This window comes from Tetranychus urticae, chromosome 2, assembly GCF_039701765.1.
Source record: "Tetranychus urticae isolate SD_2017Ah chromosome 2, NJAU_TeUrti_SD_1.0, whole genome shotgun sequence".
Taxonomy (NCBI): domain Eukaryota; kingdom Metazoa; phylum Arthropoda; class Arachnida; order Trombidiformes; family Tetranychidae; genus Tetranychus; species Tetranychus urticae.
The window spans coordinates 26,579,897-26,607,836 of record NC_142959.1 but is presented as its reverse complement, the minus strand read 5'-3'; the positions used below and the strand labels follow the sequence as shown (position 1 = coordinate 26,607,836).

At 32.7% G+C, this 27,940-nt stretch overlaps 7 protein-coding genes across 12 annotated transcripts; 3 read left to right on the top strand and 4 right to left on the bottom strand.

The window, feature by feature from the left end:
- Nucleotides 1–286: 286 nt before the first annotated feature.
- LOC107360626 (protein max) lies at nucleotides 287–1,148 on the top strand. Its single transcript, XM_015927318.2, has 3 exons — nucleotides 287–426; nucleotides 568–675; nucleotides 778–1,148. The coding sequence occupies exons 1-3, from the start codon at nucleotides 388–390 to the stop codon at nucleotides 943–945; spliced, it is 315 nt and encodes a 104-aa protein (XP_015782804.1). The 5' UTR covers nucleotides 287–387; the 3' UTR covers nucleotides 946–1,148.
- A 204-nt stretch (nucleotides 1,149–1,352) lies between these two features.
- On the bottom strand, nucleotides 1,353–3,053 carry LOC107360623 (methionine aminopeptidase 1). The gene is made up of 4 exons (XM_015927315.3): nucleotides 2,776–3,053; nucleotides 2,649–2,700; nucleotides 1,752–2,474; nucleotides 1,353–1,677 (listed from the first exon to the last, which is right to left on the bottom strand). The coding sequence occupies exons 1-4, from the start codon at nucleotides 2,887–2,889 to the stop codon at nucleotides 1,433–1,435; spliced, it is 1,134 nt and encodes a 377-aa protein (XP_015782801.2). The 5' UTR covers nucleotides 2,890–3,053; the 3' UTR covers nucleotides 1,353–1,432.
- Nucleotides 3,054–3,059: 6 nt separating this feature from the next.
- Tpc1 (Thiamine pyrophosphate carrier protein 1) lies at nucleotides 3,060–5,150 on the top strand. Its single transcript, XM_015927316.3, has 2 exons — nucleotides 3,060–3,662; nucleotides 3,778–5,150. The coding sequence occupies exon 2, from the start codon at nucleotides 3,892–3,894 to the stop codon at nucleotides 4,840–4,842; it is 951 nt and encodes a 316-aa protein (XP_015782802.2). The 5' UTR covers nucleotides 3,060–3,662; nucleotides 3,778–3,891; the 3' UTR covers nucleotides 4,843–5,150.
- A 160-nt stretch (nucleotides 5,151–5,310) lies between these two features.
- LOC107360625 (uncharacterized) lies at nucleotides 5,311–7,470 on the bottom strand. The gene is made up of 6 exons (XM_015927317.3): nucleotides 7,247–7,470; nucleotides 6,889–7,173; nucleotides 6,568–6,668; nucleotides 6,161–6,476; nucleotides 5,833–6,074; nucleotides 5,311–5,760 (listed from the first exon to the last, which is right to left on the bottom strand). The coding sequence occupies exons 1-6, from the start codon at nucleotides 7,338–7,340 to the stop codon at nucleotides 5,353–5,355; spliced, it is 1,446 nt and encodes a 481-aa protein (XP_015782803.3). The 5' UTR covers nucleotides 7,341–7,470; the 3' UTR covers nucleotides 5,311–5,352.
- A 388-nt stretch (nucleotides 7,471–7,858) lies between these two features.
- On the bottom strand, nucleotides 7,859–8,445 carry LOC149094236 (uncharacterized). The gene is made up of 3 exons (XM_089267610.1): nucleotides 8,281–8,445; nucleotides 8,069–8,226; nucleotides 7,859–8,007 (listed from the first exon to the last, which is right to left on the bottom strand). The coding sequence occupies exons 1-3, from the start codon at nucleotides 8,390–8,392 to the stop codon at nucleotides 7,966–7,968; spliced, it is 312 nt and encodes a 103-aa protein (XP_089123736.1). The 5' UTR covers nucleotides 8,393–8,445; the 3' UTR covers nucleotides 7,859–7,965.
- Nucleotides 8,446–8,764: 319 nt separating this feature from the next.
- Nucleotides 8,765–12,976, bottom strand: LOC107360526 (ATP-binding cassette sub-family G member 4). 3 transcript variants are annotated; one of them, XM_015927198.3, is made up of 6 exons: nucleotides 12,657–12,976; nucleotides 12,266–12,505; nucleotides 12,031–12,156; nucleotides 11,865–11,953; nucleotides 9,889–11,764; nucleotides 8,765–9,479 (listed from the first exon to the last, which is right to left on the bottom strand). In XM_015927198.3, exons 5-6 carry the CDS (start codon nucleotides 11,715–11,717, stop codon nucleotides 9,143–9,145), a joined length of 2,166 nt encoding a protein of 721 aa, XP_015782684.2. In that variant the 5' UTR covers nucleotides 11,718–11,764; nucleotides 11,865–11,953; nucleotides 12,031–12,156; nucleotides 12,266–12,505; nucleotides 12,657–12,976; the 3' UTR covers nucleotides 8,765–9,142. The 3 variants fall into 3 exon arrangements, with proteins under 3 accessions (XP_015782684.2, XP_089123725.1, XP_015782685.2); XM_089267599.1 differs by lacking the exons at nucleotides 12,266–12,505; nucleotides 12,657–12,976 and having other exon boundaries at nucleotides 9,889–11,792; nucleotides 12,031–12,158; XM_015927199.3 differs by lacking the exons at nucleotides 12,031–12,156; nucleotides 12,266–12,505; nucleotides 12,657–12,976 and having other exon boundaries at nucleotides 11,865–11,996.
- Nucleotides 12,977–14,918: 1,942 nt separating this feature from the next.
- Nucleotides 14,919–26,220, top strand: msn (serine/threonine-protein kinase msn). 4 transcript variants are annotated; one of them, XM_015927194.3, is made up of 9 exons: nucleotides 14,919–16,951; nucleotides 19,204–19,247; nucleotides 19,477–19,571; nucleotides 19,930–20,526; nucleotides 21,810–22,040; nucleotides 22,420–22,854; nucleotides 23,633–23,699; nucleotides 24,843–24,911; nucleotides 25,086–26,220. In XM_015927194.3, exons 1-9 carry the CDS (start codon nucleotides 15,168–15,170, stop codon nucleotides 25,718–25,720), a joined length of 3,957 nt encoding a protein of 1,318 aa, XP_015782680.1. In that variant the 5' UTR covers nucleotides 14,919–15,167; the 3' UTR covers nucleotides 25,721–26,220. The 4 variants fall into 4 exon arrangements, with proteins under 4 accessions (XP_015782680.1, XP_015782683.1, XP_015782682.1 ...); XM_015927197.3 differs by lacking the exon at nucleotides 19,930–20,526; XM_015927196.3 differs by lacking the exon at nucleotides 24,843–24,911.
- Nucleotides 26,221–27,940: the final 1,720 nt, after the last annotated feature.

Sequence of the window (27,940 nt, the reverse complement as noted above, 5' to 3'; positions counted from 1 at the left end):
TTATTTATAGAAAGCAAATGTTACAATTAGAGTTGACATTGAAAATATTAAAGGTTGAATTATTTAGAGTAATTTCATATTAGATGGTGCAAAGTTTCATTTATATCTTTATTGAGATTTATAAATTGATTATTTCGTTGATTGATTTTTCAGTAAAAGTTGAAGTTGAATTGATATGTTAATCATTTTCAAACTGGGCGCTTTAATTGATAAACTGCTTTATGTACTGCGCAAGCTGACTAAGGACTGACTAACCAAGTACTGATCGTACTGCTTTATGTTTTACCTGCGCTTCTGATAAGTAGAATTTTCTCATTTGGAAAGAAAACTATTTAAAAATCTCTATCATTTAGATTTAGGCCAGTTTATATTGTGTCTATTTAAATAATGAGTGATGAAGATATGGACATTGAGATCGAGTCAGACGTAAGTATAACTTTGTTTTCTTTTGTGAATTTAAAACTGTGACTAATCTTAGTTTTCATGTTTCTTGTTTTAATCCAATATTTACTCATTTTCTACTTTGGTATCCTCATGTTTCTGTTGAATTTTTGCAACTGTCACTAGGCTGACAAGAGAGCTCATCACAATGCATTAGAAAGGAAAAGGAGAGACCATATTAAAGATAGTTTCTCCAGTTTGAGAGACTCTGTTCCATCTCTTCGTGGTGAAAAGGTTTGTTGATAAATATTTGGTCATTTTTATCTCTCTTAAGATACAATTATTCATTTAGTTTTTATTGTTGTACTTTCTTTTGTCTTTGTGCATCTTCTTCAGGCTTCTCGCGCGCAAATTTTGAAAAAAGCAGCCGAGTACATTCAGCTCATGAGGAAAAAGAATTCTATCCATCAACAGGACATTGATGAATTGAAGAGGCAAAATAAAGTTTTGGAGGAGCAAATTGCCCAGATCCTGGCAAATTATCAAGAGGATTCGTTGAGATAATTCAAGTTGATTTCAAATGCCATTCAATTTCGTCAGTTCTTAAAAACATTTGAAATTAGACGTCGCTTTGGTCAGAACTGGTCAACTTAACTTAGCTGGAAAAAATAAAATGTCATTATTTCTTCCCATAACAATGGACGATTCTATGAATATTTACTATTTTAATTACATGTACCACGATTATAAACGATTTGACGGTTTAAGTATTTTCACTAAATTTTGCTTTTTGAGAGTTAGGTAGTACAATTTATACTACTTTTCAAAATTATCTCATCATTAGATATTGTTTATCGCCACTACTCTTTTTATAAACACCAGGTACGATGTTTCAATCTATGTTCAAAACTCAAACAATGGTTATATTTTTTGGTTTGATTTCATAATAAAAAAATCAGACCATCCAAAAGTTGAGTAAAAAACAATTTATCACAAGACAATGAAGGCCGATTTTTACAATCACTAAGAGTTCATTATCCGATTATTCATATCAACAATCCGGTGTCCAATTGTCCATGAAATAAGGTTTACCTCCATTTTCGCGACGAGCAGTTAGTATTTGACAACCAGTTTCTGTGACTAAAAGAGTCTGTTCAAATTGGGCTGACCTTTTACCATCTTGGGTTACTGCGGTCCATTCATCAGGCCACAAAATGTCTCTCCAAGAACCTTCAGAAATCATAGGTTCAATGGTGAAACAATGTCCAGGTTTCATTATACCGACAGCCTTATTTTCTAAAGTTTAAAAAATATCGATAGAATGATGGAAAGAAATCGATTCGAATAGTAATAAATAAAAGATAACTTACTAGCATAGTGAGGTACATTAGGAGCTGTATGGAAAAGCCGATGAATTCCGTGGCCACAATATCTTCTAACTACCGAGAATCCATTAGCTTGTGCATGTTTCTGAATTACATTACCGATTTCACGATATTTTTCTCCAGGTTTAACGATCTCGATCCCTTTCATCAAACATTCGTAAGTTACTTTGACTAATTTTTTAGCTTTATCATCGACATTGCCAACAAATAAGGTTTCATTAAGGTCACCATGAAAGCCACGATGGTAAACAGTAATATCAATGTTACAAATATCGCCATCTTTTAAGGGTCTTAGATCTGGTATACCATGACAGATAACTTCATTAACCGATGTACAACATGATTTAGGAAACTTGTAATAGTTCAGAGGGGATGGATAACATTCACGATCAATACAAGCTTCATGGACAATTCTATCAATTTCCTCAGTGGTCACTCCAACTGCTACAGCTTTGGCAGCTTCATCTAGGACTTCCCGAGCCAATTTACTAGCTAAAGTGACTCCTTCTTTTTCTTCATCATCCAATATCTTAATGGTTGAAGATCCTTCTAATGCTTCTTCACACTCCGAATGGCCAGCTGGGTGATCAGCATAATCAGGTCTCATGATATGATCAGGAACTTCACGTTTTGGTGTCTGGCGATAAGGTCGAAGAGGTCCAGTGAAGGTGTATCCTGGCCATGGTTCAAATACATCACTATTAGCCTCTAATAATAATAAAATGAATGGGTTAGAATTGATTGAAATCAACAGAGAATTGAATAATTCTTGGTTTGACCAAAAATAAGTCTAGTGCTCAATTTTGATTCCATAAATGAATGGAAATTGAACAAATAACAGCCAAACAGCGTTAAAAATCTAACTAAATCTCCTATTCTTACTTTTCTCTGAATGAACAGTTTTGTGTTGGTTCCAATTGCTTTTAAAACAATCCTATATTTGATAAGAAGATGAGCTTAATTACACACAAATAAAAACAAATTTAGAATAAATGATTAATTTTGTTACCTGAGAGCAGAATAATGATTTAATATCTAGCTTGAGACAATGTGGACAATGAAGGGTTGCACTATTATTACATCCAAGGGAAGAACAAATAGCTGATGGTGTAACTTGGTTCATTGCAAAGAGTAAAGTAATCACACCTTATTGGGCTGAATTATAATAATTAAACAACGAGATCAATTAACTAAAATCAAATGAACTATGAAAATGACAAACAGTGGTAGAAAATTTAGATCAAGATTTAGATGAGTTTAAAAAGATGCCTTTCCCATGCTTTAATGAAAAAGACTTAACAGCTGTTTTCGTGTGCATCGTTGTTGATAGTAATTTATTAAGTTATTTTAATATTCAATTCAACAGCTTCAATTCAATGAATTAACCACCAATGTGTATTTAAAAATTCCCTGTATCCAAACTAGACTAACCTACCAGAGACGCTAAATTATCGATCTCTAATTGTTTTCTCGTTTAATATTATTATATGCCACTTGATCCCCTTGTCTTCTAGATTTTCAGCTCTATTTTCCAATTGGTTTGAGATTGCTTGGAAATCGTTAAAATTTGAAATTATTATTGTTGATATGATCAAAGAAAAATGCCAATAATTTTTTGATAATTTCACCGTCGAAATCACGACTATTTCTGTATTTTTAGTTACAGATTGAAAACTATGACTTGTACTTTTTGATTTTCGTGGGTTTTATGTTGCTAGACGTAACTCAAAGCAATTTTATTGGATGGAGAGATGATTTTTGTCAGATTGGCCCAAATGGAGGACATAATTTTCAGTAATTTTCAACATTTTCATCTATTAATTTTGGATTAAATTTAATTTTGCATACTTCATCTGCTTATGTGTAACGACTAAACGTAATACAAGTTTATTCTCGGTAAGTTTATCTTTTTTTGTCTTTACCTAGGCCGCTGTCAAAATTAACTACTGCTGATAAATTTTAAATCTATTATTAATTGTCCATTCAAACTATTTTGTATTTTGTATTTTAGATTGCGCCCATTTCAAATTTCGTTTAGATGATTTTATCTATTTTTTGAATTTGACTACGAAGAATTGACGCTTAATGGCGCATTGAAAAGTTGAGCTGATTGTAAAAATTTGAAATGGTTGGTTACGATCCTAAACGCAATCCTAAATTCACCAGTTTTGATTACACTCTGGCTGGTGCTATGTCTGGTTTCATCACTCGAGGTTTATTCCAACCCTTTGACGTTGTTAAGATTCGCTTTCAATTACAAGTGGAACCAATATCCAAGTCAGCTGGTCAATCGAAGTATAAAAGTTTAAGCCAATGTGTCAAATGTATAGTTAAAGAAGAAGGAGTAAAAGCGCTCTGGAAAGGCCATGTTCCTGCCCAGTATTTGTCGATTGTTTATGGAGCAGTTCAATTTTGGAGTTATGAGGCAGCAACAAAAACAGTTTACTCAAGTCGAAGCGAGTTGAAGAACGATAAATTCTTGGTTAATTTTGGATGTGGTGCATTTGCTGGTGGCGTAGCTTCATTTACCTCCTTGCCTTTTGACGTAGTGAGAACTCATTTGGTTGCACAAGGAAAAGATAAAGTGTTGAACAATTTTCGCCATTCTTTTGGTTACATCTATAAACAGGCCGGTTTCAAAGCTTTTTATCGAGGACTGAGCCCTTCTTTAATACAGATATTACCACATGCGGGTTTCCAGTTCTCGTTTAATCGATTAGCAAATCATGTTTGGTGCTCAGCTTTCCCATCATCTTCTGTCACTGAACCAACAGCCATTCAGAGTTTCTTCTGTGGAGGTGTTGCCGGTACCTGTGCTAAAACATTAGTCTATCCTCTTGACCTTGCGAAAAAACGTCTTCAAATTCAAGGGTTTGGTCAAATTCGGAAAAATTTTGGTGTTACTATGTCTTATAAAGGTTTCTTCAATTGTTTATTAATAATAGTTAAAACTGAAGGTCCAACTGGACTATTCAAAGGCCTAACTCCAAGTCTTTTAAAAGCTTTCATAACAACAGCATCACATTTCCTTTTTTATGACCAAAGTTTGAAAGCCATTCTTTGGGTCAAATCTTAGCATGAATTATAGTCCTTGATAACAATTTTCAAAAACAATTTTTAATCTAGTCAATGAAGATTTTAATCATTGTTACTGTATTATAACAGTTAGCAAAAAATGTAAAATTATGGTAACTTCCCAAAGATTACTGACAAATACATTTGTGAAAATGTGCAAAATCACTCAAAAATTTTAAAGATTCAAATTATGTGAATCATGAATCAATTTTATACACAGAAAAGAATAGGAATTCAAGTCTTATTCTTAACTGTAGCTACTGTATAGTTTGAAAATATATTTTAATAAATCTACTCTTTTAACTGGAATGAATTGTTGTTTTTCAGTATTAACCCTAAATTTTGTTTGAATTACTCCTTTTTAATTTTCCTAGCTAAATGAAACAAAATTGAGGTTCATCCAGTTATCAATAAAATTGAATAGTGTTCATTATTTCACTTGATTTTACTTGAAAAACAAAGGCCATGGTGTTAGTCTAATCTCTTTAATTTATAATGGAGATTAAAAAGATCATTCAATCATGAAATTTGGTATTTTTTGAAAATCTTTGTTAAAAATGTGATGCATGAAATTAAATCCATCAACAAATCCATCATAATACAATGTTGGTTCTTCTTCCGTTAAATTGTGTATACAACAATGAATGGGATGATCGAATAAATTTTGATACCAAATCTCAATTTTGTTTGGATTAAGAACTGATTCAAAAGGCATATTCAACTCATTGACCCCATAAATTTGATCAATAATAGACATTGACCATTCACGAATATCAACTAACTCAAGTAAAGGCAATCGTCTCAATGAATGGTAAAGCTGATCTTCAGTGTAAATGCGAAAATACCGTAATCCAAGATTTTTCAGATTTGGAAACATGCTAATTAAACCCTCAAATCTCTCAATTTTGCCAGAAAGTTTCTAGAAAATTAATCAAAAATACAAAAAGAAACAATTAATTCAAGATTGCCATTTGATTTAAAGTAAACTCACCCTTGTAGCAGACATTTCAAGAATGAGATTTTCAACTTGAGGAAATAATTTGCTTGAGCGGGTAAATGTTATAATCGGAGGCCTGGCCAGCTGAATGAATAAACTCTTGAGATTTGGTGTAAATTGAATGAAATTTTTTAAATCTCGTGGATTCCATTTCGATCCCAAGCTGATTTCAAGTACCTCTAAGTTGGTTAAAACAGGTCCTCGATACTTTCTTAATGGTGAAATTTTCTTTGCTTCTGTATGAAATGAATGAAGGAAATAGCGACTAAATTAGATTTCCAATTTGATTACAGTTAGAAAATGATGGAGAACTGATAATCACCTTGATTTAGTTGATAACAATGAAGTCTACGTAGATGTGGGCATTGAGTGACAGCCTCAATGATTGACAATTGATCATCATAACAATACAATTGTGTCACTGAACTTGTTAAATAGTAGCTTGTTTGCAGATTAGATGTGGTTAACTCACTACCAAATAAAAACAACTCAATGTTTTTCAATGGAATTTTCGGGGGTCCATCTCTCTTTTCCTCCGATGGGTGCCAATCAACTCCTTTTATATTTGACTTGGAGTTTATCAAATTGATTAAAGATTGTTCATCATCAGGATTTGAGGGTGCATTGACTGTTAAAAACTAAATATGAGAAAAAATAATGTAAATTGAGAGGCAGAAGGTGAAAAAAGACAATGACAAACAAGATAAATTTCCCATAATTTCAACTTACCATCAAATTAGGAAGCAATTCAATGTACTTTTGCTGTATTTCCAATTCATCTTCATCAACATCGATACACAAATAGCGTCCACTTGGATCAACCCTCTCAGCTGTTTAATAGGCAAAAATAATAAAGGGTGTTGCGTTTAATAAGGTGCAATTATCAGTTACCAAAATGAAGATAAAAAGATTAACAATGTAAGATGTCTTGATCTTTACCTTTGTCCATCTTCTTATCTACATTTGGCTAACTGATAATTGCACCTTATTAAACGCAACACCCTTTAGAAACGTCAACACAGGGTTCAACTTGATATATTGATGACTAACCTTGACATTGTTCACATTCACTTTCATGTTGAATATTCAGTTGATTTACATTTTCTTCAGCCAAATTGGCTTCCATTCCTTGTTCATCAGATGGTTCGTTTTCAACGACTCTTTCAATCACAGCTTCCAATGCATCATTGATAATATGATTGGCTTCATTACCATCATCATCCGATTCCTCGTCAATCCTGAAAAACCTGCTCATATACAAATCATCATAATAATAGACAAGATATTTAACCAGGGAAAAGCGAGCTTTCATTAATTGATTCCAACGTTGACAAACTGAGAAGACAATAAGACAAAAAATTACATTGGAACAAAGATCACAATTGGTTTGCATAACAAAAAACATTACCATTAGATACAGAAACAGCATGTTTCATCCGAGGAGATGAGCTTATAAATATCTTGAGTAAAATATCATCGGGAAGTTCATCAATACGTGCCATTAATTAACAAGTTAAAGTCAAAACTAAATTAAAATAAACAACTGAGTAAATCAACATGTTGACAACAAAGTCTTACAATTGATAGAAAGCTTAGCTTCTATTACATATTGTATATTGTTTAGATATCTTAACAGACCAACCATTGTTGCACTTTATTCATTAGCATTGCAACTTTTGAAGCTAAAACTTTCTAATTTCACTGATTGACCCGATTTTTACATTCATTTACATATTCTGAAACCAAGATTTTGACAGATTATGAAGATGCTCACACATGATCAATTCAAGTACAGATATTTTAATGTTTTCAAATCGACTTCTCAACTGTTGTACAAAATTTTCAATGATTTCATGTTGTAATTGTATTGACCATTATATTCAATAGCAGCCTTATTTATCATCCTTAGTTTCTGTCTTTCAATGGATATTTAAATTGTCATTATCAACAAATATTAAAATAGCAATTAGAATTGATTGAAAAACAAAACTCAATGGTTCTTCAACACAAAACAAAAATCTTTAAATATCTGAAAACTTCATCTTTATTCATCGTAAACATAAGATTACAATTCTGATTGATTTATCTCCTCAATTAAGGGAATCGCAAATTAGCCAATGAATCCGATTAACGTCCGCATCCTTTTCCTCGTTTGCCTCCTTTCTTACCCTTTTATTTTAACATTAACAATGATTAGATTTGATTAAATTTAGGATAAGTTAAGATTTACCTTTTTTCTTTCACTGACAGTTAGCTCATCGGCATTTGAACTGTCCTCAGAATCAGCAGCAATTGAGGTTAAATTGGTTTCAGCAGTTGAACTTGATTCCACCAGTTTATCCGATTGTTTGGTTAAACTCGCATCGACTGACAGCTCTTTAGTTGATATACCTTAATTTTCAAGACGTGAATATTAAACAGTTAAAACAAGTTGATAACTAACCTGTGATTTAGTTGATTCATCAGTCAAGGTAGTGTTTAGTGAAACACAATTAGCCATGAAAATATGAAGAATTAACAGAAATAAAATTGTCATCTTCATCATTGATGCCATTTTTGATTGAAAAGCAAAACCTAAAACTTCAAGTTGACTGTTGAGGAATCTAGTGAAGCAAATGAATCTACTCTGAATGTCGCTTCTTTATATTGTACTAATGACAATCTAATAAATCACTTTATTGTGTAAAATAGTTTAGACTTTTCATTTGATCCATTGTAAATTGATCGTCAAAGTGCGAAGATTAATTAACCAAACTATTAATTGATTAACTATTAATTTTTGCCACAATGGTCATGAGTTTGACAGATGAAAACATGATTAACTGGTTTACTTTCGGATAATGTCTATGAATATCTATTGTGACTTTGATCAAGGTAAGAACAATTGAAAGAGAAAGTGGAATGTAAATGAACGAGAAAAATGAGGTTATGATGAAGTTTGAATTGTAATTACAATTGAGATTAAAATCAGTAACCAAAGGTTGACAAGTGAAAACAATTAATGATGATTTAGGTTTTTGATTTTCTAGCTTAAACCAGAAAAAAGTATAAACCCTAATCAAAGATAATAACATTTAATTCGGTGCCTTCTAATTTCATGTGAACCAGAATGTGATTGTTTTCAAAAAACAAAAACTGGTTCAACAAAAATATAAACAACAATACAAGCATTTTATATCGCTGCAAATCTAAATTACTGTTAATTACTGATTTTTAAAATTTTAACACATTAATAAGTGGTCATATTAATCGTTGTTTCATATTAGTGAAAGTTAACCTTTCATGTTTAAGATTATTGTTGCTGTTAATTCTTGAATGTTGCAAGTCTATTGAGAAGTAAAATACAGCCAACTCGTAATACAATGAAGGTAATCGTAAGACCAGCAATTGCGACAAAATAATCACTATCAACGAAATCGTAATAAATCATTGGTCCAGATTTTATGTTATCCTCGTCAATTTCATTTAAATCACCAGCAGTTCCATTGACAATTGAATCAACTAACATCATTGTACGGGATTTGTTGAAAGCCTCTTCGTCTTCTTTCATTGTTATTTCAGCGATTCTAATTGATTGGTATAAATAACTGCTCAGATCTCTCCGTAAGCGAAATAATTTAGCCATCTCCTTTTGATTGCATCTAATTGAAGGTAAAAATAATGGTTAATTTAAGGCAACTAATTGTTTTTAGAATTAGTATTTTGATTGTTTAAGGTTGGTCAAAAGTGAAAGTAAATAACGGCTGGAATGGGCTGAGAAAAAACCTCCTCTGATCTCTCAATATCTATCATTTCAATGACAGAAATGATCAACAAAAATCATATTAACATCAATCAAAGTAATTAATTAAAAGGATTGATCTTGACAGTTTATGACTATTAAAAAGGATTTGATTGATATCAATCAAACTATTTGAAACAAACGTTACATAAAGCCAGTCCATCATATTTTCAGATTTTCAAGTTTACTTGTGTTTTGTGGCTCGAGGATGTACTTTCAATTTTTATGGGAAATAAACAACAATTAACTGTTAATTGTTTATAATTTACCTATCAAATCCAAACATTGCTGTAACATAGCCAACAAAACCATAATAAAAGTAACAGGAACGACAAACGAGGACAAAAAAGGCAGGCATCGCTTTGAGTCTTATAAAAAAACCAGAAAATAGAGCGAGTGGAACCGCTGAGTTGGGTGCAGCAAAAACAGAGGCAACCACATTGTATCTAAATATTATGCCAACCAGGGAACCATGAGAAACCGAAATTAAACCCAACAGAAAAAAGACGATAAATGCTGACCAAAATCGATCAAATGGTTGACCAGTTAGAGCAAAAAATATGCTCATAACCATCAAATTGGTGATGAAAATGAATGGTACATCAACAAAAAGTTTAGCCATGGCATAAGACATTGGTGAATACCAGCCATTGTACCTTTCCTTTTGAAATACCAATATTTCGAGAGGATAGGTAGTCGCAGTGGGTACAATAGCACCAAAAGTTGTATATAATAGTATAAAGAAAAAAGATGAGACCACTTCATGGGTTTGCTTCTTTGATTCGTCCAAAGATGTCTTGAATGACGATAAACCATTTCCATCTATTATTGAACTGATTGAAGGTGGTTTAGGTGGACAACCCGTACCTTGGGTTAAATCAGCGTAAACTAAAGATATTGATAAAGCTGCGTTAAAGGCAAAGATAAGTCTCAATGCAGACATCATTGGATCGCGAAGGGCAAGTAATGTTAATCGTTGCCAAAGAATCCAGAAGTGAGTCCAAAAAGGTGTTATTGGTTTAACCAAAGCTTTTTCCATGGGAAATGTATCAGCAGAGGGAAGAGGAAGAATTGGAAGTGTCCCTTGGTGGGATAGGTTCATGCTAGAGGCCATGCTGTTAATCACTGGTAAACCATAATCACCTGAGGCTACCTCAATCAGTAAATCGGCTGGATTATAAAATTGTGAACATTGAATATTATGTTTGGCTAAAGTTGAAACCACATCTTTGGGACTTCCTTCGTAAATTGCTTTACCAATTATCGATAACATGTAAACCTTGTGAAAAAGGTTAAATATACGAGCTGGTGGCTGGTGAATGGTCATTAAAATGGCGATTGGTTTAGACTTTTGTGTTAATGTATACAATAGGTCGACCATTTGAAGGCAACTTGATGAATCCAAACCAGAAGTTGGTTCATCAAGAATAAGTATATCAGGTTGAGAGACGAGTTCTTGTCCAATTGAGACTCTCTTCAATTGACCACCACTGATAGAGCCAATTCGTGTATCACTGCATACAAATAGACCAAGATCGGCTAACAATGCCTCAGTGATTGCTTTATGATCAACTTTTGAGGGAGATTTGGGTTCATTCAGAGTTTCATTTGGATTTGATTTTTTCCTTTCTTCTTCTTCTTGATCTAGACCAAGTATTCTTGAATTTTGTAATCTTGAGGCATAATTAATTGCTTCTCGGACAGTCAAATGTTCATATAGATGATCCTTTTGTGGTATAAATCCAATAGAAACTTTAGATCTTCCATTAACCTGAATCATTCCGGTTCGATTCTTATGTCTAAGGGTTGCAATGCACTCTAATAATGTTGATTTACCAGCTCCACTTGGTCCCATTAAAGCAGTCATTTCACCTGATTTGAAGGAACCATTGAAGTTTTGTAAAACATAGCGAGTGTTTTGCACTGTTTCACCAACCAGTTTAGCTAAAATTACATCAACTGTAGAAGCAGCAACATGATAGTTTAGGTTTGTCCATGTTACACTGAAATGGCTTGGTTTGGGTTTCTCTGAATTGTTGCTTTTCCGATTTGCTTTATCATTAGAAGTCGATCCACTTATAAGGTACACTTTAACCATTTTAAAACAATCCGAAAGACCGACAATCCCGACAATCCGTTGTTATCCTAACAACAATTCAAAATGCGAGAGATGCTTAATCTTATTATATTACTTACTCAATGACATTACCAATGGTAATTATTATTACTTTTGATTTTCAATTACCTCGATATTTCCATGACATATTAGTTTTGTGGCTTTGAGTTAAGCATCATAGATCGTCTCGTTAATTATGTTATTTACACTTTAAGTTGCTTCATGAAAGATAATTATACACGCAAATTGAGCATCAACATGAAATAAATTGATAGCTGTTTGTATATAAACTTACAGGTAAAGTTTCAATCAATCTTTCTAATGATTCTCCAAATGTACTAGAAATTGTTGTTGATCTTTGTTATTTTAATTCATTAAATAATTAATAATAAGCATCACCCACAACTCAATCCACATGAGCCTTTTTTTAAGTTGCCATACAAATAATAAGAATATCATTAATGGTTCAATTAATATTTTTAATTGATTTTTCTAATACAAAATGTAAAGCCATTAAAATTTTAAAATACCTGAATGTAATTTGCTTGTAATGAATATGTAATATGACAGACAATTACTGTAGACATTTCCAAATGTGTCAGTTTACAAGGAGATTAAACAAAATATTGTCAAATTGGTTTACTCGACTTGATTGACTTTGTTAGTATCAAAGGTGTTGATTATTTTCAGCTCAATGATGATCCCATGGATTGAAATGGTGAGGTAATTCATACCAAGATGGATCCCAATGTTTAATCCAGTCATCAAATCTAACCAAACAGTCAAGTAAAACAAAAACGCACACCAATGAAATCAATAATGAAAAATAATTAGAACGAGGAAAATAATCTTAATTAAGATTTGCAGACTTATAATGTAATAATTAAGAGCCAACGATAACAATTTTTATTAGCTACTTACCCATGATGATGACTTGAAAACGGCAAAAAAGTCTTCTTATGTGAGTTTACAGCTAGATGAAGAGATAGCAATCTTCTGAGCTTAAGAAAATGTCTCAATCTCAATCCATCGACACAAACAATGGCCAATGTTAATCCAATAAACAAATAGCTAATCAATGAATACATTAATTTAACCATATTATTATGATTGTTGAACAATAACTTCACTTGCATAAATCAAAGTTGAAGGGACAAAGTTAATCATAAACTGGACTTTACTTAAACTAAACATTTTGGTTTTATAAGTTGCCTCCATAATATTAACCGATAAAGAAGGGAAAATGGCGTCATTAAGTCATAGTTCAAGCTGAAAGCATAAAAGGGTTTGTCTTTAGTTTTATGGATCTAATTTTTCACACTTATCCTTACAACTTGATTGGACAGTTACATATTGTCCGTTTAATAAAAAATTTGAAATCTAAAAATCGTATTTCAATCAAACTGATTAGGTTCACTTTTACTGAACAAAATTTTCTGGTGAAAACAGCTTTATTTTAATATTATTGTTTTTAATATCAATTGTTGCACCAAGCTGAATTATAACTTTTCATTTTTTTAATGACATATTTTTACACATTAGAGAAGCATAAATTAACCTAAAAAAAGGTATAACCATTTAATCGTAAATCAAGTGATTACCTTAAAACTGTGAAAAATGATTAAGGCCTAAGCTCAATGTAAGTCAAATATCTTCCTGTTCATCACCATTAAATTTAATCTGACCAAATTATTTCCAGGCGTTGACCATAATTGACAAATTATTAAATTTAAAATTAACTTTATTCGTTTTCTAATAAAAATTATTCTATTTTTCGTTGTATTGCAAGGTAAATTGAAATCAAAGTTATTGCACTTAGCGACTTGATGAAATTGTCAATAATCAGTCTTGAACCCCAAACTTCCCTACAAATGGTTGTAATGAAAAGGTCCAAAATGTATTGTCACCCAATTCAACGCCACAAATAATTGTATTTCAAACGATACGGTTAAAAATGAGTTGATTCTTCATCAGATCATTACAAATTGTTTCACCAACAACAAGACATCGTTTGATGAAGTCGATTACTCCAGTTTAGGCCAATAAAGATACACATTCACCCAAAAGACTGGGAGATGTTACCAGAAAGAAACAAATATATTGTTCTGAAATATTCACATAATGGGCTAATACGGTCGATACATTGATAAGTCTATTCATGAGACTCCATTGGCTACTTCAAGTCAATTTAGATATTATCTGAATTGCTCATTTTTTCATTATCCCAGCATGCTAATTGGTGTTGATGGTGCAAATTTATGCCTACATTCAGATAGTTGATTGACATAACCAGGTACTAAATGTTTGCCATGATTTCGGTTAATCTATTGCAATAATCAAAGAAGATTTCATTACAGTTTCTGAATGATATGTTAAAAGTTCAACAGTAAATTGATCATAATTTTTTGAGACCAAAATAATCAAAATCATCGCAATCGGTAAGATTTCAATGGCAAAATAACAACATCTTTATTAAAGCCTCTAGCAATGAACTCCTACAAACCTTGCTATGCATAAATTACGGATTCATTAGGGAATATTCAGTTATTTTCTTGATATACTTGCAGAACCATTCGTATTATGGATGAATTTACATATTTTCAGTGTGTTCATCAAAATGGATTGATATTTCTTATTTATGTATCTCATTTATCATAAATCATTGTAATCATCCTTTGTTTAAGTTGGAATCAAATATTCAATTTTACACAATTACAATGGCCAACCGTCTTTAATCTAATTTATTGTTTTGTGGTTTATCCTAGTTTATTTGTCAATAACTTTAGGTTGAGGTCAAAATCAAATGACGAACCTCTTTAAAGGTACATTCAATTCATCAAGATCTACTGATTTTATTTGTAGCTCTGTAATCGTATGCCATTTATCGCCTCGTTAACAGTTTACGTATTAACTATTCACAGTCTTTTCCTCTTTGTCTTCCTCAAATTTCTTCGAAACAATTGTCCTTTGTTGATTTAAGAGTCTATCTGGTTAATGATTTGAAAGGATATCGATCTTTATAATTTATAAAATTTAAAAATTTTCTGAGGATATTGCACTCTTTGTTGACAAGTTTGAGCTCAAAAGATGGCGTAAGAAGCATTTAAAAGGAGGAGAGTAGAGAGAGAAAGAGAGAGAGAGCAAGAAGAGAAGATCTTTGTTTCTGTTCTTGCTGAAAAGTGGAAAGCGCAGCTCCTACTGTAGCTCTTTAAAAATATTACATTAAATTTCTGGTTTTTTTTACTATTTTCATTCACCTACAATTAAATTGTTTTCCTGTCAACCATTTTAATGTGCTTTTTGTGACTAATTTATACATCCCTTTTAATGATTTACCTCGGTACTTTCATTAATCAGTTTCACCACTCGGATTATAGCACAAATACTTCACATATTGAAGCCATCAGTTAAAGTATATCTGGTGTCAACAGAATGGCGTTCAACGCCCTTGTTAATAATAAAAATTGTGCCCTAGATGTAATAGATTTAAATTCACTGCAAGATCCAGCTGGAATCTTTGAGTTGATTGAAGTTGTTGGAAATGGAACTTATGGCCAAGTCTACAAAGGTCGTTTTACAAAGACTGGTCAATTGGCTGCCATTAAAATCATGGATGTAGCGGATGATGAAGAAGAGGAGATTAAATTAGAAATCAATGTGTTGAAGAAATATTCTTATCATCGTAACATTGCTACCTATTATGGAGCCTTTATTGACAAAAGTCCACCTGGGAAAGATGACAAACTCTGGCTTGTCATGGAATACTGTGGTGCTGGTTCAGTTACAGATTTAGTTAAATCAACTAAAGGAAAATCACTTAAAGAAGATTGGATTGCTTACATTTGCCGTGAAATCCTTAGAGGTTTAAGCCATCTTCATGCAAATAAAATAATCCATCGGGATATCAAAGGACAAAATGTTTTACTGACTGATAATGCTGATGTTAAATTAGTTGATTTTGGTGTCTCTGCTCAATTGGATAAAACGATTGGTCGAAGAAATACCTTCATTGGTACACCATATTGGATGGCTCCGGAAGTCATTGCTTGTGATGAAAATCCTGAAGCAACTTACGACAACAGAAGTGATCTCTGGTCTTTGGGCATTACTGCTTTAGAAATGGCCGAGTCTCAACCTCCATTGTGTGATCTACATCCTATGAGAGCTCTTTTTTTAATTCCCCGTAATCCACCTCCACGGTTGAAATCTCGAAAGTGGAGTCGAAAGTTTCATTCTTTCATTGAGACAGTTTTGATTAAAGATTACCAACAGCGACCTTATACTGATCAACTGCTTCAACATCCATTTCTCAGGGATCAACCACAAGAAAAACAAGTTCGGATGCAATTGAAAGATCATATTGATAGAGGCAGAAAGTATCAAAGAACAGAACCAGAAGAACAATTTAGAGGAGGTTTTGTTTCTGACGACGACGAAGAAGATAATTCAAATGCCCCAGAAGATAATGGGGGTGATGGTCAAGAAGATGCAACGCTTAAGAGGAATGATAAAACACTGAATTCCAATGAAGCAGGTGCTATTGGACCTGCTATCGCAGCTTCGGCTGTTGGTAGATCCAATATCTCAAATAACATTCCTGGAAGCTCAAATCTTCCACTTCCAGGAGTTAGCCATGGGCCTCAAATGTCCCAACCAAGTAGTCACCCCGCAAATCGACCCCTACCAGTGCCACCGGGTGGTGGACATCATCGTCATTTACCAGAGCCTCCACCCAATAAACCTTTACCACCGATTCCAGTTGAAGATGATTCAAAGAGAGGAAAAGACAAAAATAGAGATAGAAAACCTTTAACACCACCGAGAAGTGCAGTTTCCGCTGCACCAAATGGAGGCGGTCATCATAGAAATTCTGGTTTATTTAAGGTCGCTCAACTTCATAAACCAGAAGATCTTGAAGTTTTGGCTGCTCAGCTAAACGAACTTGCATCATCTAACCCTGAAAGTAAAAAGTTTGCCCTGCCAAAGTATCCTAATAATAATGGGTCAGATGGTGGACCTGGAGTTGCCCGAGGCAAAAATGAAGCAATTTCCAAAGTCAATGGTAACAAAGCACGCCAACAAGAGCCAGGACCTAATCCACTTGCACCACCATTAGAGTCAGACTCAGATGATGATGATGATGATGATGAAGATGAAGAGGAAGGACCCATGAGAAATGATGGAACACTTTTAGCATCAGACCCTCCTAGACCATTGTAAGTATCTGCACCTTTTCCTCTTATAAATATACTAAAACCTTATGTAAACAGAAGAAAAAACATTCACTTCTCACTGAAAGAATTGAGTCTATCTAATAATCCCAATTGAGTTTTTATTATCATCTAATTAATCGTTAATAATTGCTTCTTGATTTGAGTCTTGTCTCAACTGAACTTTTGTCTAACTTGAAAGATTTGTTTCTTCTTCAACCCAAAAGATAAGAAACAAAATCTTTGAATATAATTTTCCAATCAAATAACCAGTATTGAAGAGATCTGAAAAAAGAAGATGCAAATCAGATTTCAAATGATTTCCGTTTTCTGATTTCATCTTGTGAAAGTTTATTTCTTCCAATCAATAATCTCAACACAGAGTTAATGAACTAGAGACTGAATTTTGACAGTTTATATCTCTAACAAAAAAATATTTTCAGTCTTTTCCCAATCTCTGTTATTTATTTTCTTTCGTTGACTTATTACTAATACTTACTTCACACTACTGCTAAACGTAATCGGTGTTATTTTCAAACCTATCTTCCCTTTCACTCTTTGCTTATCTAAGGTCATTTAGCAAAAAATATGATCAACATAAATTTTCTATTTACTCTATTCAAATTGAAACGGTACAAAATGAAAGCGCATATCATCTGTGATGTAAAGATATTTTATTCATTTGAAAGATACGCAGTTGAAGAAACAGAGTAAAATGAATAGAGAGAGAAGAATAGAGGAAAAAGTGAGAAAACAACTTGAAAATGAAGTAGTTTTGATTTGTGTAAAGATGTGCGCTTTAACCAAATTGACATATCTGACCTTGCCAGAGAAGCGCATTTCTTGATTTTCATCGTTACACAAAGCCTGCAAGCAGCTTAGACAACATCTATCTTATCAATGCCTCAACTTGAATGAGATTAAAAAAGCCTCATGATTAAAATGAAACATGTTTCCAAAACCTATGGTCAATATTTACGGCTCATCATTCAACCAGTTTAGGTCAATTACCTTATAAATATCTTGAATTTGATAAAAATGTAAAATATACACATCAAGTTTTAACATTTGTCTTTTACTCTTCAACAAATGCAAAAGAAAGGAAGAAAAGTAACAATTGAAAAATTATTAAAGGTTAAGCTGTAAAGTTGTGAATAAAAATGACTATTCTTAGGATAACGATTAAATTTTCTAGCTATATTAAGACGAAAATGTTGCCTTAACGGTCAATATTTTAAAACTCAGCTGAAAACTGGAAACTCTTGATATGCGGAAAAGTCCTTGGAGAAGTAACGTTATAAACACGCACAGATTTTCTCTATTTACTAACCACAAGAAATGAAAGGAGAAAAGAAAATGCTGTTTAAACTTGTTTTTCAGCTTCCCTTTTTACTTTCTTTAGTTGTTAGTCCATCATCTGTACTCTTCATCAATAAATTCAGAAAACTTGAAACAGAAGATGATGATGGAGAAGCAAAAAAAAAGCTAAACATGAAGGGAATCTCATCTTACATTCATTTCACAGTGTCGATCCTTTAAGTCAACAAACATGTTACATCTAGTTTTAATGATTTATTTTTACTTTATCCGTTGCAAGATTATCATTAGTGATTTGTACCAACAACAATATCCTACTCATAATGATTAAGTCACTAACAGAGTCTTGATTGTTAATTTTAACAATTCAATCCTTTTCCCTTTAGCATAAGCATTAGCTCATCTTACAGAAATACAATCTTTTAAATCAAGTAAACCGTTAAACAATCATTACAGTTTAACTCTTGCAATTCGCCATCAATTAACAATTAACCTCTTACTTTTAATTGTCTAATTTCACTACAAGGTTAAGGTTATATTTTTTTCTCGAATCTTATCAGAATATACAAAAAAGTTCTGTTCTGTTCAGTAAAAGCTGTCAGTCTTGTTAGCCTTTTTCCATTGAATTCAATCAAGCAAGTCTCGTTCTTGACTATCTACGTTCTGCTGATTCTGACCTCATAGCGTTTTGTTTTGTTTTTTACTCTTTCTCTCATTTCCAATTATCACTGCGATATTTCCGGAATTTGTATGTTTATATGAATTTCTAACGTTGACATAATCTCAGTAACACCAAAAAAGTACAATTATTTCTGCTTGTCTCATAAATTATTTTGTTTCTGTGTCAAATTTACATAACCGGATTAAAATTAATGACGCCTGAAAAAAGTCAAAAAATTAAACTCTTCTTTCTTTCTCTCCCCTCTTTACCTTTTGTGTAGGCCTTATGATAATAATCTACTTTCGGGATTAGCCCAAGGATCAGGTAAGATGATTTAATATTACTTTTTAATTCGCGATCCTCTTCATCATTTCTGGCAACCGAAAATGTATGGTAAAAATAGTAATATTCAAGAGGCATAATTATATCTTTACACTAAAGCAATTGAATACATCTCAGATTAGATTATCATCTTGCCATGATTTATTACGATTCTGGTTACAATCTGAGTGAATCTTTGTTTGTTCATTTTACTTTTCTTTTTTTTCCACAGACTCTTCACCAACACAAGCGCCTAACCGACCTCTGCCTCCAACACCTGATGATGATGATGAAGATTCAAACGACAAAACACTTGTCATACGCAAGGTAAACTTTTTCATCCCTTTCCTTTTCTTCCACTCTCTTCTGTCTTTCTCTCTCTCTCTTCCTCTTTCCTCTTCCTCATCCGTATCATCGCCTCCTTAACACTAAAATTGGAGCTTATTTCCTGCAAGTTGTGGGTAACATTACTCCCGCCATCGCCAACATCTTCATCAAATAATGAAAAAAACAAACAGATATAAGCCTTGACTTTTTGATTATGAGGCGATCACAAAATTTGCCAACAATTGAGCAGCTCCTAGCATGATATTTTTGCAAAAATGTTAAATTGCATGCAAGTAATGGCTATGTATTTCCTATTTCTTGATCCCTCTATTTATGTACCTATCATACTGTTCAATAGAATCAAGCCAACAGTGAATCAAACAGTGCCAAAGAAAAGAAGAAAAGTAACCAATTAGGGTCAAATGGTGACCCTTCTATTGATAATAGTAAGAGAAATAGTGTGATAGAAAAGTCTACGGTTTCCGGTTCACCAGGATTACCCATGACAACTGTGCCTTCCTCTTGCCCGGCTTCATCAGCATCAACCTCCTCTTCATCCATTGCCGGGTTAACCCCACCACCAAAAACATCATCGTCACCTTCATCCTCTCAGCTCAATAGTAGTAGTAAACATTTACCTGCTCGAGCTTTCGAAGGTGCCCTTGGTGTGTCTCCACAGAAACGCAAAGATCGTTCAGTTGCTGTTGGCATTAGCAGTGGCAGTAACAGCAACAGTAACAGCAGCAACAGCAACAGGGGCCATAATAATGTTAATAATATTAATAATAATAAAAATAATAATAGTGGTCCCGTTAGTCACAGAGTAACACCTGATAATTTACTTTCACCAAGTAATCACCTGATTGGTAACAAAAGTGATCTCGGAAAAAAAGAATCGCCATCAACACCAAATCACTTAAGAACTTTTGTAGATAAAATCGGATCCAGTGGAAAGGTTGGTTAATCGCAACACAACCTTATCGGATACAAAACACACAATCATAACAATTCTAGACTAATCACTCTTTATCGTCTATTAACAAAGCATCAAGTTATGGTCAAACATGACTATGGTATTGCAACTAAAAATTAGACATAAATTGAAATAATTATTGTTAGTGACCAAATTAGCTAAGAAAATAATTCTGCTTTCAAATTCATTTGGCAAGTTATTCTAATCAGAAAACTGTTTTTTAGCGCTACTTTGAAATTTATCTTTAGACACATTCGCCGGTTGAATTTGGCTCATTGGTTCTTTCGTTCACAAGCTCAAATTATTTGAGATCTTTATGATAATCGCTGATAACTTGGGATCTCAATCAATTTTATGATTTTTCTCAATCCCGACTGATTCAATTTGTGAACTGTTGAGTCGATCCTCCAAATAGACACAATCTTGTCTGGGTGTTGCCAAGTACAATAATCTGTAGTTTATTTTGACTGAGCAATTAATTTTATCATTACTAAATCATAGTGTATTTTCAGTTGAATCAGTGAGCCATTGTTTGAAAAATCGGGTTGTGATTTGTTTGCTTGGAAAAATGGGTTTTTCTTATCAATTGAACAAATTGAATTTCAATTTATGCCTGTTTTTAGTTGCTCTACTCCACATGCTTCTTTGTAACATCCCGCTTCGACTAACTGACCTTTCCCTCTTTTTCGTAGCCTCATCTTGTCTTCACATGTCTCATTGATAGATACAGACATTGAATATTGTAAACTGCAAACAAAAACCGAAAGCAAACTTCAAAATATTCAATTGTAGGCAAAATGTTTAACTCTCATCTTTAAACTACATTCTCTGGCTTATTCACTTCACCAGTTAACATTCAATCTAACATATTAGCACTTTGTACATTGTTTAGGATTCATTGACCCTCAATTTATTATTGAAATATCTTCCTATTCAAACAATTTTGTCTGCTTGTTTTCTGTAAATGATTGTTTGATTGTTAGCCTGATCCGTTGCATGTTGACCCTCCCATCATCTCCATCGCTTCATCATCTTCCTTATGCTCTCCAAAACCTTCTAGTTTCTCCTCTTTTTTTTTGTTGCACTTCTTTAATCCATTTTTTATCCGTTTCTTTGTTCATTTCTCGGTTGTGTGGCTTTCTTGTTCTTTTAATCATTTACATAATTGATTTGTCATACAAAAATGCAATTAATTCTTGTATTACTCATTACCTTCCTGAAATATATATTTACTAATATCTTCATTTTTATTCCCTTAACAATAGCATCAACAAGGTGACCGTGGTTCCAATGTCAACGATCTCTCATCAAATCATTCATTCATCCCCCGCCTGGAATCATCTCAGAGTTCACCCTCTAATATAGCTCTTCTTGGTAATAATCGTGATGGAACCCGACCTAACAGTGTTTTACCTGATTTATTGCCACAACAATTGCAGAGGAATAGTCAACAAGATAAAGCAATATCTGACGAAGTCGCCAACTATCTAATGCAAGTTAGTATTCAATTGTGACATTAACAACTGAGGCCTAAACTTGAACATTAAAATGGATAAAAGATGCTTCAAAATCCCTGTTTTTAGTTTAATCCTAGTTCAATGATACAACGACCTGGCAGATAAAGAGATTACCTTGAGAAGGATTATTCCGACTGTTTTAAAATTTGGTTGATCAATTAATCACTGATTTGTCTTTTTCGACGTTCAACTCAGCAAATAGGTTGATCAATTAAAATGGTCTAAAATTTGATCTTCTAAATCTTTCTCATTCAAAGATTTGATAAAAATGTAGTCTCATTACCTGACAGATTCTGTATCCATATTTATTGAATGTTATATTTTACTAATTTTTATTTTCTCATTTTCTCTTTGTTAGTATCGACAAGCTGTTAGCAGTAAAAATCCACTACATTTGCAGCAAAAACAGAAATCATTCCTAACATTTGGGTTCAGTGCTGGTGGTCCATCACCAAGTCCATCACCTCGCCGTGAATCCCATATTAACGTCAATGTAACACCTTCTGCTCATCCCGATACACCGGAGATCCGCAAGTACAAAAAAAAGTTTAATTCGGATATACTATGTGCCTCTTTATGGGGTGTCAATTTGTTGATTGGTACCGAAAATGATTTAGTTTTACTGGATCGAAGTGGACAAGGTAAAACATATACACTCATCTCTCGTCGACGCTTTCAACAAATGGAGGTACTAGAAGGTCAAAATATACTGGTTACCATTTCGGGTAAAAAATCACGAGTCCGGGTTTACTATTTATCCTGGTTAAAGAGTAAAATTATACGAACTGAACAGGTTAGCTGATGATAAACAAAAACCAAGCCAAAATCAACATCTCAATGAGTTGGAGTAGATCTGGGTAACCGTCAATCCTGTAATCAAAATCAAGGTCAAATTAGTCATTCAAAATTAACTTCATGATCAAGATGATCATGAAGTCGTTAATACTCTTTTTTTGTGCTTATTATTATTAATATTTTACAGGATTGAGAACTGTCCAAATAACAAGTTATCAACTTTTTTTAGCTGCTCCAACATCATTATTGAAGAAGCCAGAAGCGGGTTCAGCGTCATCAATTGAAAAATGAAAAATGATTAACCTAATCTTAATTTTGTTGATCAGTGTAATCATTGTAATGTAATCATTTTAGTTAATCAAGCTTCATTTCATCTGTTTACCATTTTCATATTCAGTTATTAGGGATGGCATTTTGCCAAAATTATCTCATCACAATCAACAAAATTGAAACATATTTGTTAATTTAAAGTGAAATCCTAAATTTCAATCAGACTAAATGCTGTATTAATGTGTTAAACCAAACTTTCATCATTAGTATGAAAAAAAAGATGATGCAAAAAAGTATTGACATATTGCCAAACATCTTTCACGGTCGATGTCTTTAAACCCAAAAGTCCATCTTAGCTGAGCTCATTTTTCTTATATCAATTGATGGTAAAATGAACGCAATTCTGGCTTCACCATATCTGGAGATGACCTAAAATTGATTAATAACATTTTCTTGTTTCTTTCTCCTCACTTATCCATTAACTCATTATTTGATGAAAAAAACAGCAAATCGAGAAAAGAAGTGGTTGGGTTAATGTTGGCGATCTGCAAGGTGCAATCCATTTTAAAATCGGTAAGATTATCTTTCAAGCAGCCAACTACTAATTTAAATTTAATCATGCTCATGTTGCCTGAATCTTCTGTTTATTTAATTCTGTCTTCTGTCATTGTTTTGTCTTCCTTTTGCACTCTTCTGTCTATTTTCACTTTCTTTCCATTTCCGATTTCTTGGTGTTTATGTTTGCCAAATATGATTTAACGTTGCCATGCCATATACACATATTCGGGGGAGAGAGAGGTTCAAATTGCGAGTGCGATTGGCGAAATTAGAGACGCTCTTCTCTTCAATTCACATTCAAAATCTTCAGCTTTTTTCATTTCTTTTGTTCCTCAATTTTTCACCATTTTTCGCTCTTTTATGGCCTAAACCATTAGACATTAGAAGTAACTGCTCAACAACTGTCATTCAATAGTCAATATTAAGATCAAGTATTAAATCTCATTTCATTTAATTGATATTTATCCTTTTTCCTGAGTCAAATTGTTATTAGATAAACTAGTTTTTTTCAATATCCGCAATTAACCTTCAATCTATTAGTTTTCTTGTTAATCAATAACTTACAATTAGCTTAACATTCAACTTTCATTCTGATTAAATCATGTTTCAATCTTCAATCATCACTTGATTAATGAACTCACTTGAAACTTCCTTTATTCTCTTGTTTTCATTTTACTTACCAATAATGCAATATAGTTATCAACTTTTTCCATGAACTAATTATCTGATTCAATTTATTATTGTATCAACGTCATTAAATCTGGTTATTCATTTGTTTTCATTCCTTCAGTTGCCATTTTTCAAATCTCAATCAACAAATTAAAGCTTACAAAAACTCAATCACTCTCTCTCTCTCCCTCTCATCACTCTAATAATTCATTAGCCTCTTTAATTTATGCTATTTTCATTAATCTCCACTCCCAAATTGTCATTCATCTTCACCATTTATCCCGTATTAATCTCGTTCTACTTTTAACTCTATCGCTTATTTTACGGTCAATTTCCTATTGCATCCTTTTCTGGTCATCAAACTCTTTTAATTCAATGAAACCCAAAAATTACAGTTTTTACTGATAATTTGTCTGTTAGTGTTACATCCACTATACTTGATTTTCATATCTCTATTTTGCATACTGTTTCTCATTAATGCTTCCAAAGTGGTATGGCAAATACCACAACACGTCTCTAAGGATTGGGAGAATACCTTTCGAATATGGAGTGGCAATGGTATCGTAATTTGGCTTAACTAAATCATTAGATAATCTTTTCATTCTTACCACAATCATTTATTTTGGCATTTACGACTTTTCTCATTTTCATTTCCTTAAATATTTGCTTTTACAAGAAAATATATTGTTTTCTATCAACTAATTGTTATCTTTTTTTCTGTTCTTTTCACAGTTAAATATGAGAAAATCAAATTTTTGGTAATCGCCTTACGTGATAGTATTGAGATTTACGCCTGGGCGCCTAAACCTTACCACAAATTTATGGCATTCAAATCATTCACTGATCTTATCCACAAACCACTTCTTGTCGACATGACCATTGAAGAAGGAATAAGATTCAAAGTAATTTATGGCTCTAAAGAGGGTTTCCATGCTGTTGATTTGGATAATGGTCATGTCTATGATATATACATACCATCACATACACAAGGACCAGTAACACCTCACACCATTGTAACACTTCCAAACTCCAAAGGAATGCAACTTTTACTCTGCTATGATAATGAAGGTGTCTATGTAAATACATTCGGAAAGGTTAGCAAAAACATCATCCTTCAATGGGGTGAAATGCCAACATCAGTTGCCTACATTGGTACCGGTCAGATAATGGGTTGGGGCAACAAGGCTATTGAAATAAGGAACGTTGAAACAGGCCATCTTGATGGAGTTTTTATGCACAAACGAGCTCAAAAATTGAAATTCCTGTGTGAACGCAATGACAAAGTATTCTTTTCATCTGCCAAAGGAGGCTCTTCATGTCAGATCTATTTCATGACTCTGAATAAACCTGGAATGGCCAATTGGTGAAATAATTAAAATAATTTCTACTTGATGTAAGGAAAGAAAGACTCATTGTGAAGCTTTTCCGGATAAACTGATGAAAGGTTGAAAAGACTTCTGAATCCATCTATCGCACAACAAACAACAAAACTGAACAAGATAATCGTACATGCATTGGAAAATAAGATTTTAAATATTTTGAGCTGCTTTTAAATATCATTATCCCGTCACGGCGAACCGAGATATTAATTCTCTGATGGACTTCAAAAGACTTTTTTGAAAAAAATGATGTTGATTTCGACAACTGTCAACTTTTTGATATGCTTTATTCATGTTTTTTAAACTGTAAACCATTTAATTGAGCTCAAAAAAGGCTGATTATTGAATAGCAAAAATTTGAAAAAAAAATCAAGTCGTTCTCAAAGGTTTTCTTATTAAAACCAATTTTGGTCACTTTTTTGATTTTGAGAATAAAATGCGTAAAAAATTCGAGTTAAAAATAAAAATTCTTTAGATTAAACATAAAACCAACTTGGTTATACTCGAGTTAATCAACAAAATTTCATTAACATTCAATTTCATGCCTTCTCTTATCACAGAGATCTCATTACTCCATTTTTTGGATAAATCCCTTTCTTGCTTCATTGACAGACATTGTGATTCCTCTGATTGCATTTCAATTACATTGTATAATTGATAGTAAACTTGAGTGGATTTATACGAAATTGATAAATGGTACATCATAATAGCTCACATTATTCATTAGTTACTAGGTATTAAGGTGATTCGGAGAGACTTGAGTCGATCAGACACATTCGACATTGTTAGTGTGACTTGATGATATTTTGTTGGTAATGAAATGATTCCCAATTTTTGTTCATTATGTTTTTATGGTAAATTTTCAAAAGGATCGTGTTCATCAGCATTAGGTCTCATTTGGCAATCTGAAAGAAAAGGTCAAAAATCTGTGAATGGGGAATCTTTTTACTCTGGACTTTACAATGAAATATTCTGCATTTTGAACGCTTATAACTTTCAAGTCGAACGGAAATTTTATTATAGCAATAATTGGTAATGTTAAAAGGCAAGAAAGTGAAACATTTTGACATTTGAATCAAATCCAAATTAATATTACCATATTCCGATGATCCCAGAATGAATGATTTCTTGTGTTTCTCCTTCTGTCATCAGTTGTCATTTTCACAAATAAAATTGATTCTGAAATTTAAATGAGCTTCATGGACATGACACCTTTCCAATTTTAAATTGGCAACATGAATTGACCAAACAAATCCCCTTATTGCAAATTTTGTGATTTCAATTTTAAGACATTTGAAGAGTCCAGGAAAAAGTCTAGTTTGAATATTTTTCGACGAATCTCAGATCAATCACATAAACTTATAAACTTATAGACTTAGAGAACGAATAAAAATGATTGATATTGATATTATGTTTTGATGAATAAATTTTAAAATAGTAAACATCGGAATTGACTGAAGACTGAACTGAAATTAAATATCAAGATTGACCAAACAAAACTTGCAATTTGTATTTTTTGTCAATTATTGTCAGATGTTTTGTAAATTTTCAGTTATCACATCCAAAAATTATATTAGATTTTAAAAATTGGATAATTTGGACAACTTATACGAAATGAATTTCGATTGTTTAATGAAGCTGGTCCAACACCAATCGGCTATGTGACTCATTGTTCGAACCTTAACAAGTTGTAAACAAAGTTAATGACGCCTTGGGTCACTACCAAGATGATGATCATTGACCTAAATAGGGTCGACTCACTGTTCATGGGTTTAGGCAACCCTCATTCAAGATTACTGATGTAGGATACCTGATAGCCAACGAGAGTAGAGAGCATTTTGATTGACCGGTCTCATAAGCTTGAAACATTTGGGGGAATATTTGGAGATTGAAAATGAAGTAAATATCTTTTGCATTGGTCACCCAATAATCACAGTTTCAGCAGGTGATGAACATTTTAAACTTGAAATTCATTTTGTTTTTTTGAATAAAACTCGAAACGAATGGAATGATGAACAAAAAAACAGTCGAAAGCTCAGAATCTTGAGCTGAACTAGTAATTTCTTTACACTTCTCGTAAGATCAATATTTAAGTTCAAGTATTTATAAAACTACCAAGTGGAGTTGTTATTGTTTGATAAACACAAAAAAAATTGATGAAAAGAAGATGAAAAGACGATTTGTGTAAAGATGATTGTCCATATTGAA

Coding starts and splice junctions, on each gene's coding strand:
- LOC107360626 (XM_015927318.2), top strand. CDS start 388: ATGAGTGATGAAGATATGGACATTGAGATCGAGTCAGAC. Junction 427..567: donor ACATTGAGATCGAGTCAGAC/GTAAGTATAACT, acceptor AACTGTCACTAG/GCTGACAAGAGAGCTCATCA. Junction 676..777: donor CATCTCTTCGTGGTGAAAAG/GTTTGTTGATAA, acceptor CATCTTCTTCAG/GCTTCTCGCGCGCAAATTTT.
- LOC107360623 (XM_015927315.3), bottom strand. CDS start 2,889: ATGAACCAAGTTACACCATCAGCTATTTGTTCTTCCCTTGGATGTAAT. Junction 2,701..2,775: donor AATCATTATTCTGCTCTCAG/GTAACAAAATTA, acceptor TATCAAATATAG/GATTGTTTTAAAAGCAATTG. Junction 1,678..1,751: donor TAATGTACCTCACTATGCTA/GTAAGTTATCTT, acceptor TTTAAACTTTAG/AAAATAAGGCTGTCGGTATA.
- Tpc1 (XM_015927316.3), top strand. CDS start 3,892: ATGGTTGGTTACGATCCTAAACGCAATCCTAAATTCACCAGTTTTGAT.
- LOC107360625 (XM_015927317.3), bottom strand. CDS start 7,340: ATGGCACGTATTGATGAACTTCCCGATGATATTTTACTCAAGATATTT. Junction 6,669..6,888: donor TGAATGTGAACAATGTCAAG/GTTAGTCATCAA, acceptor CCTATTAAACAG/CTGAGAGGGTTGATCCAAGT. Junction 6,477..6,567: donor AATTGCTTCCTAATTTGATG/GTAAGTTGAAAT, acceptor TCTCATATTTAG/TTTTTAACAGTCAATGCACC.
- LOC149094236 (XM_089267610.1), bottom strand. CDS start 8,392: ATGGCATCAATGATGAAGATGACAATTTTATTTCTGTTAATTCTTCAT. Junction 8,227..8,280: donor TGAATCAACTAAATCACAGG/TTAGTTATCAAC, acceptor AAAATTAAGGTA/TATCAACTAAAGAGCTGTCA. Junction 8,008..8,068: donor CTGTCAGTGAAAGAAAAAAG/GTAAATCTTAAC, acceptor TTAAAATAAAAG/GGTAAGAAAGGAGGCAAACG.
- LOC107360526 (XM_015927198.3), bottom strand. CDS start 11,717: ATGGTTAAAGTGTACCTTATAAGTGGATCGACTTCTAATGATAAAGCA. Junction 9,480..9,888: donor GCAATGTTTGGATTTGATAG/GTAAATTATAAA, acceptor ACCTTCAATTAG/ATGCAATCAAAAGGAGATGG.
- msn (XM_015927194.3), top strand. CDS start 15,168: ATGGCGTTCAACGCCCTTGTTAATAATAAAAATTGTGCCCTAGATGTA. Junction 22,855..23,632: donor AAATTATACGAACTGAACAG/GTTAGCTGATGA, acceptor TGAAAAAAACAG/CAAATCGAGAAAAGAAGTGG. Junction 23,700..24,842: donor TGCAATCCATTTTAAAATCG/GTAAGATTATCT, acceptor ATGCTTCCAAAG/TGGTATGGCAAATACCACAA.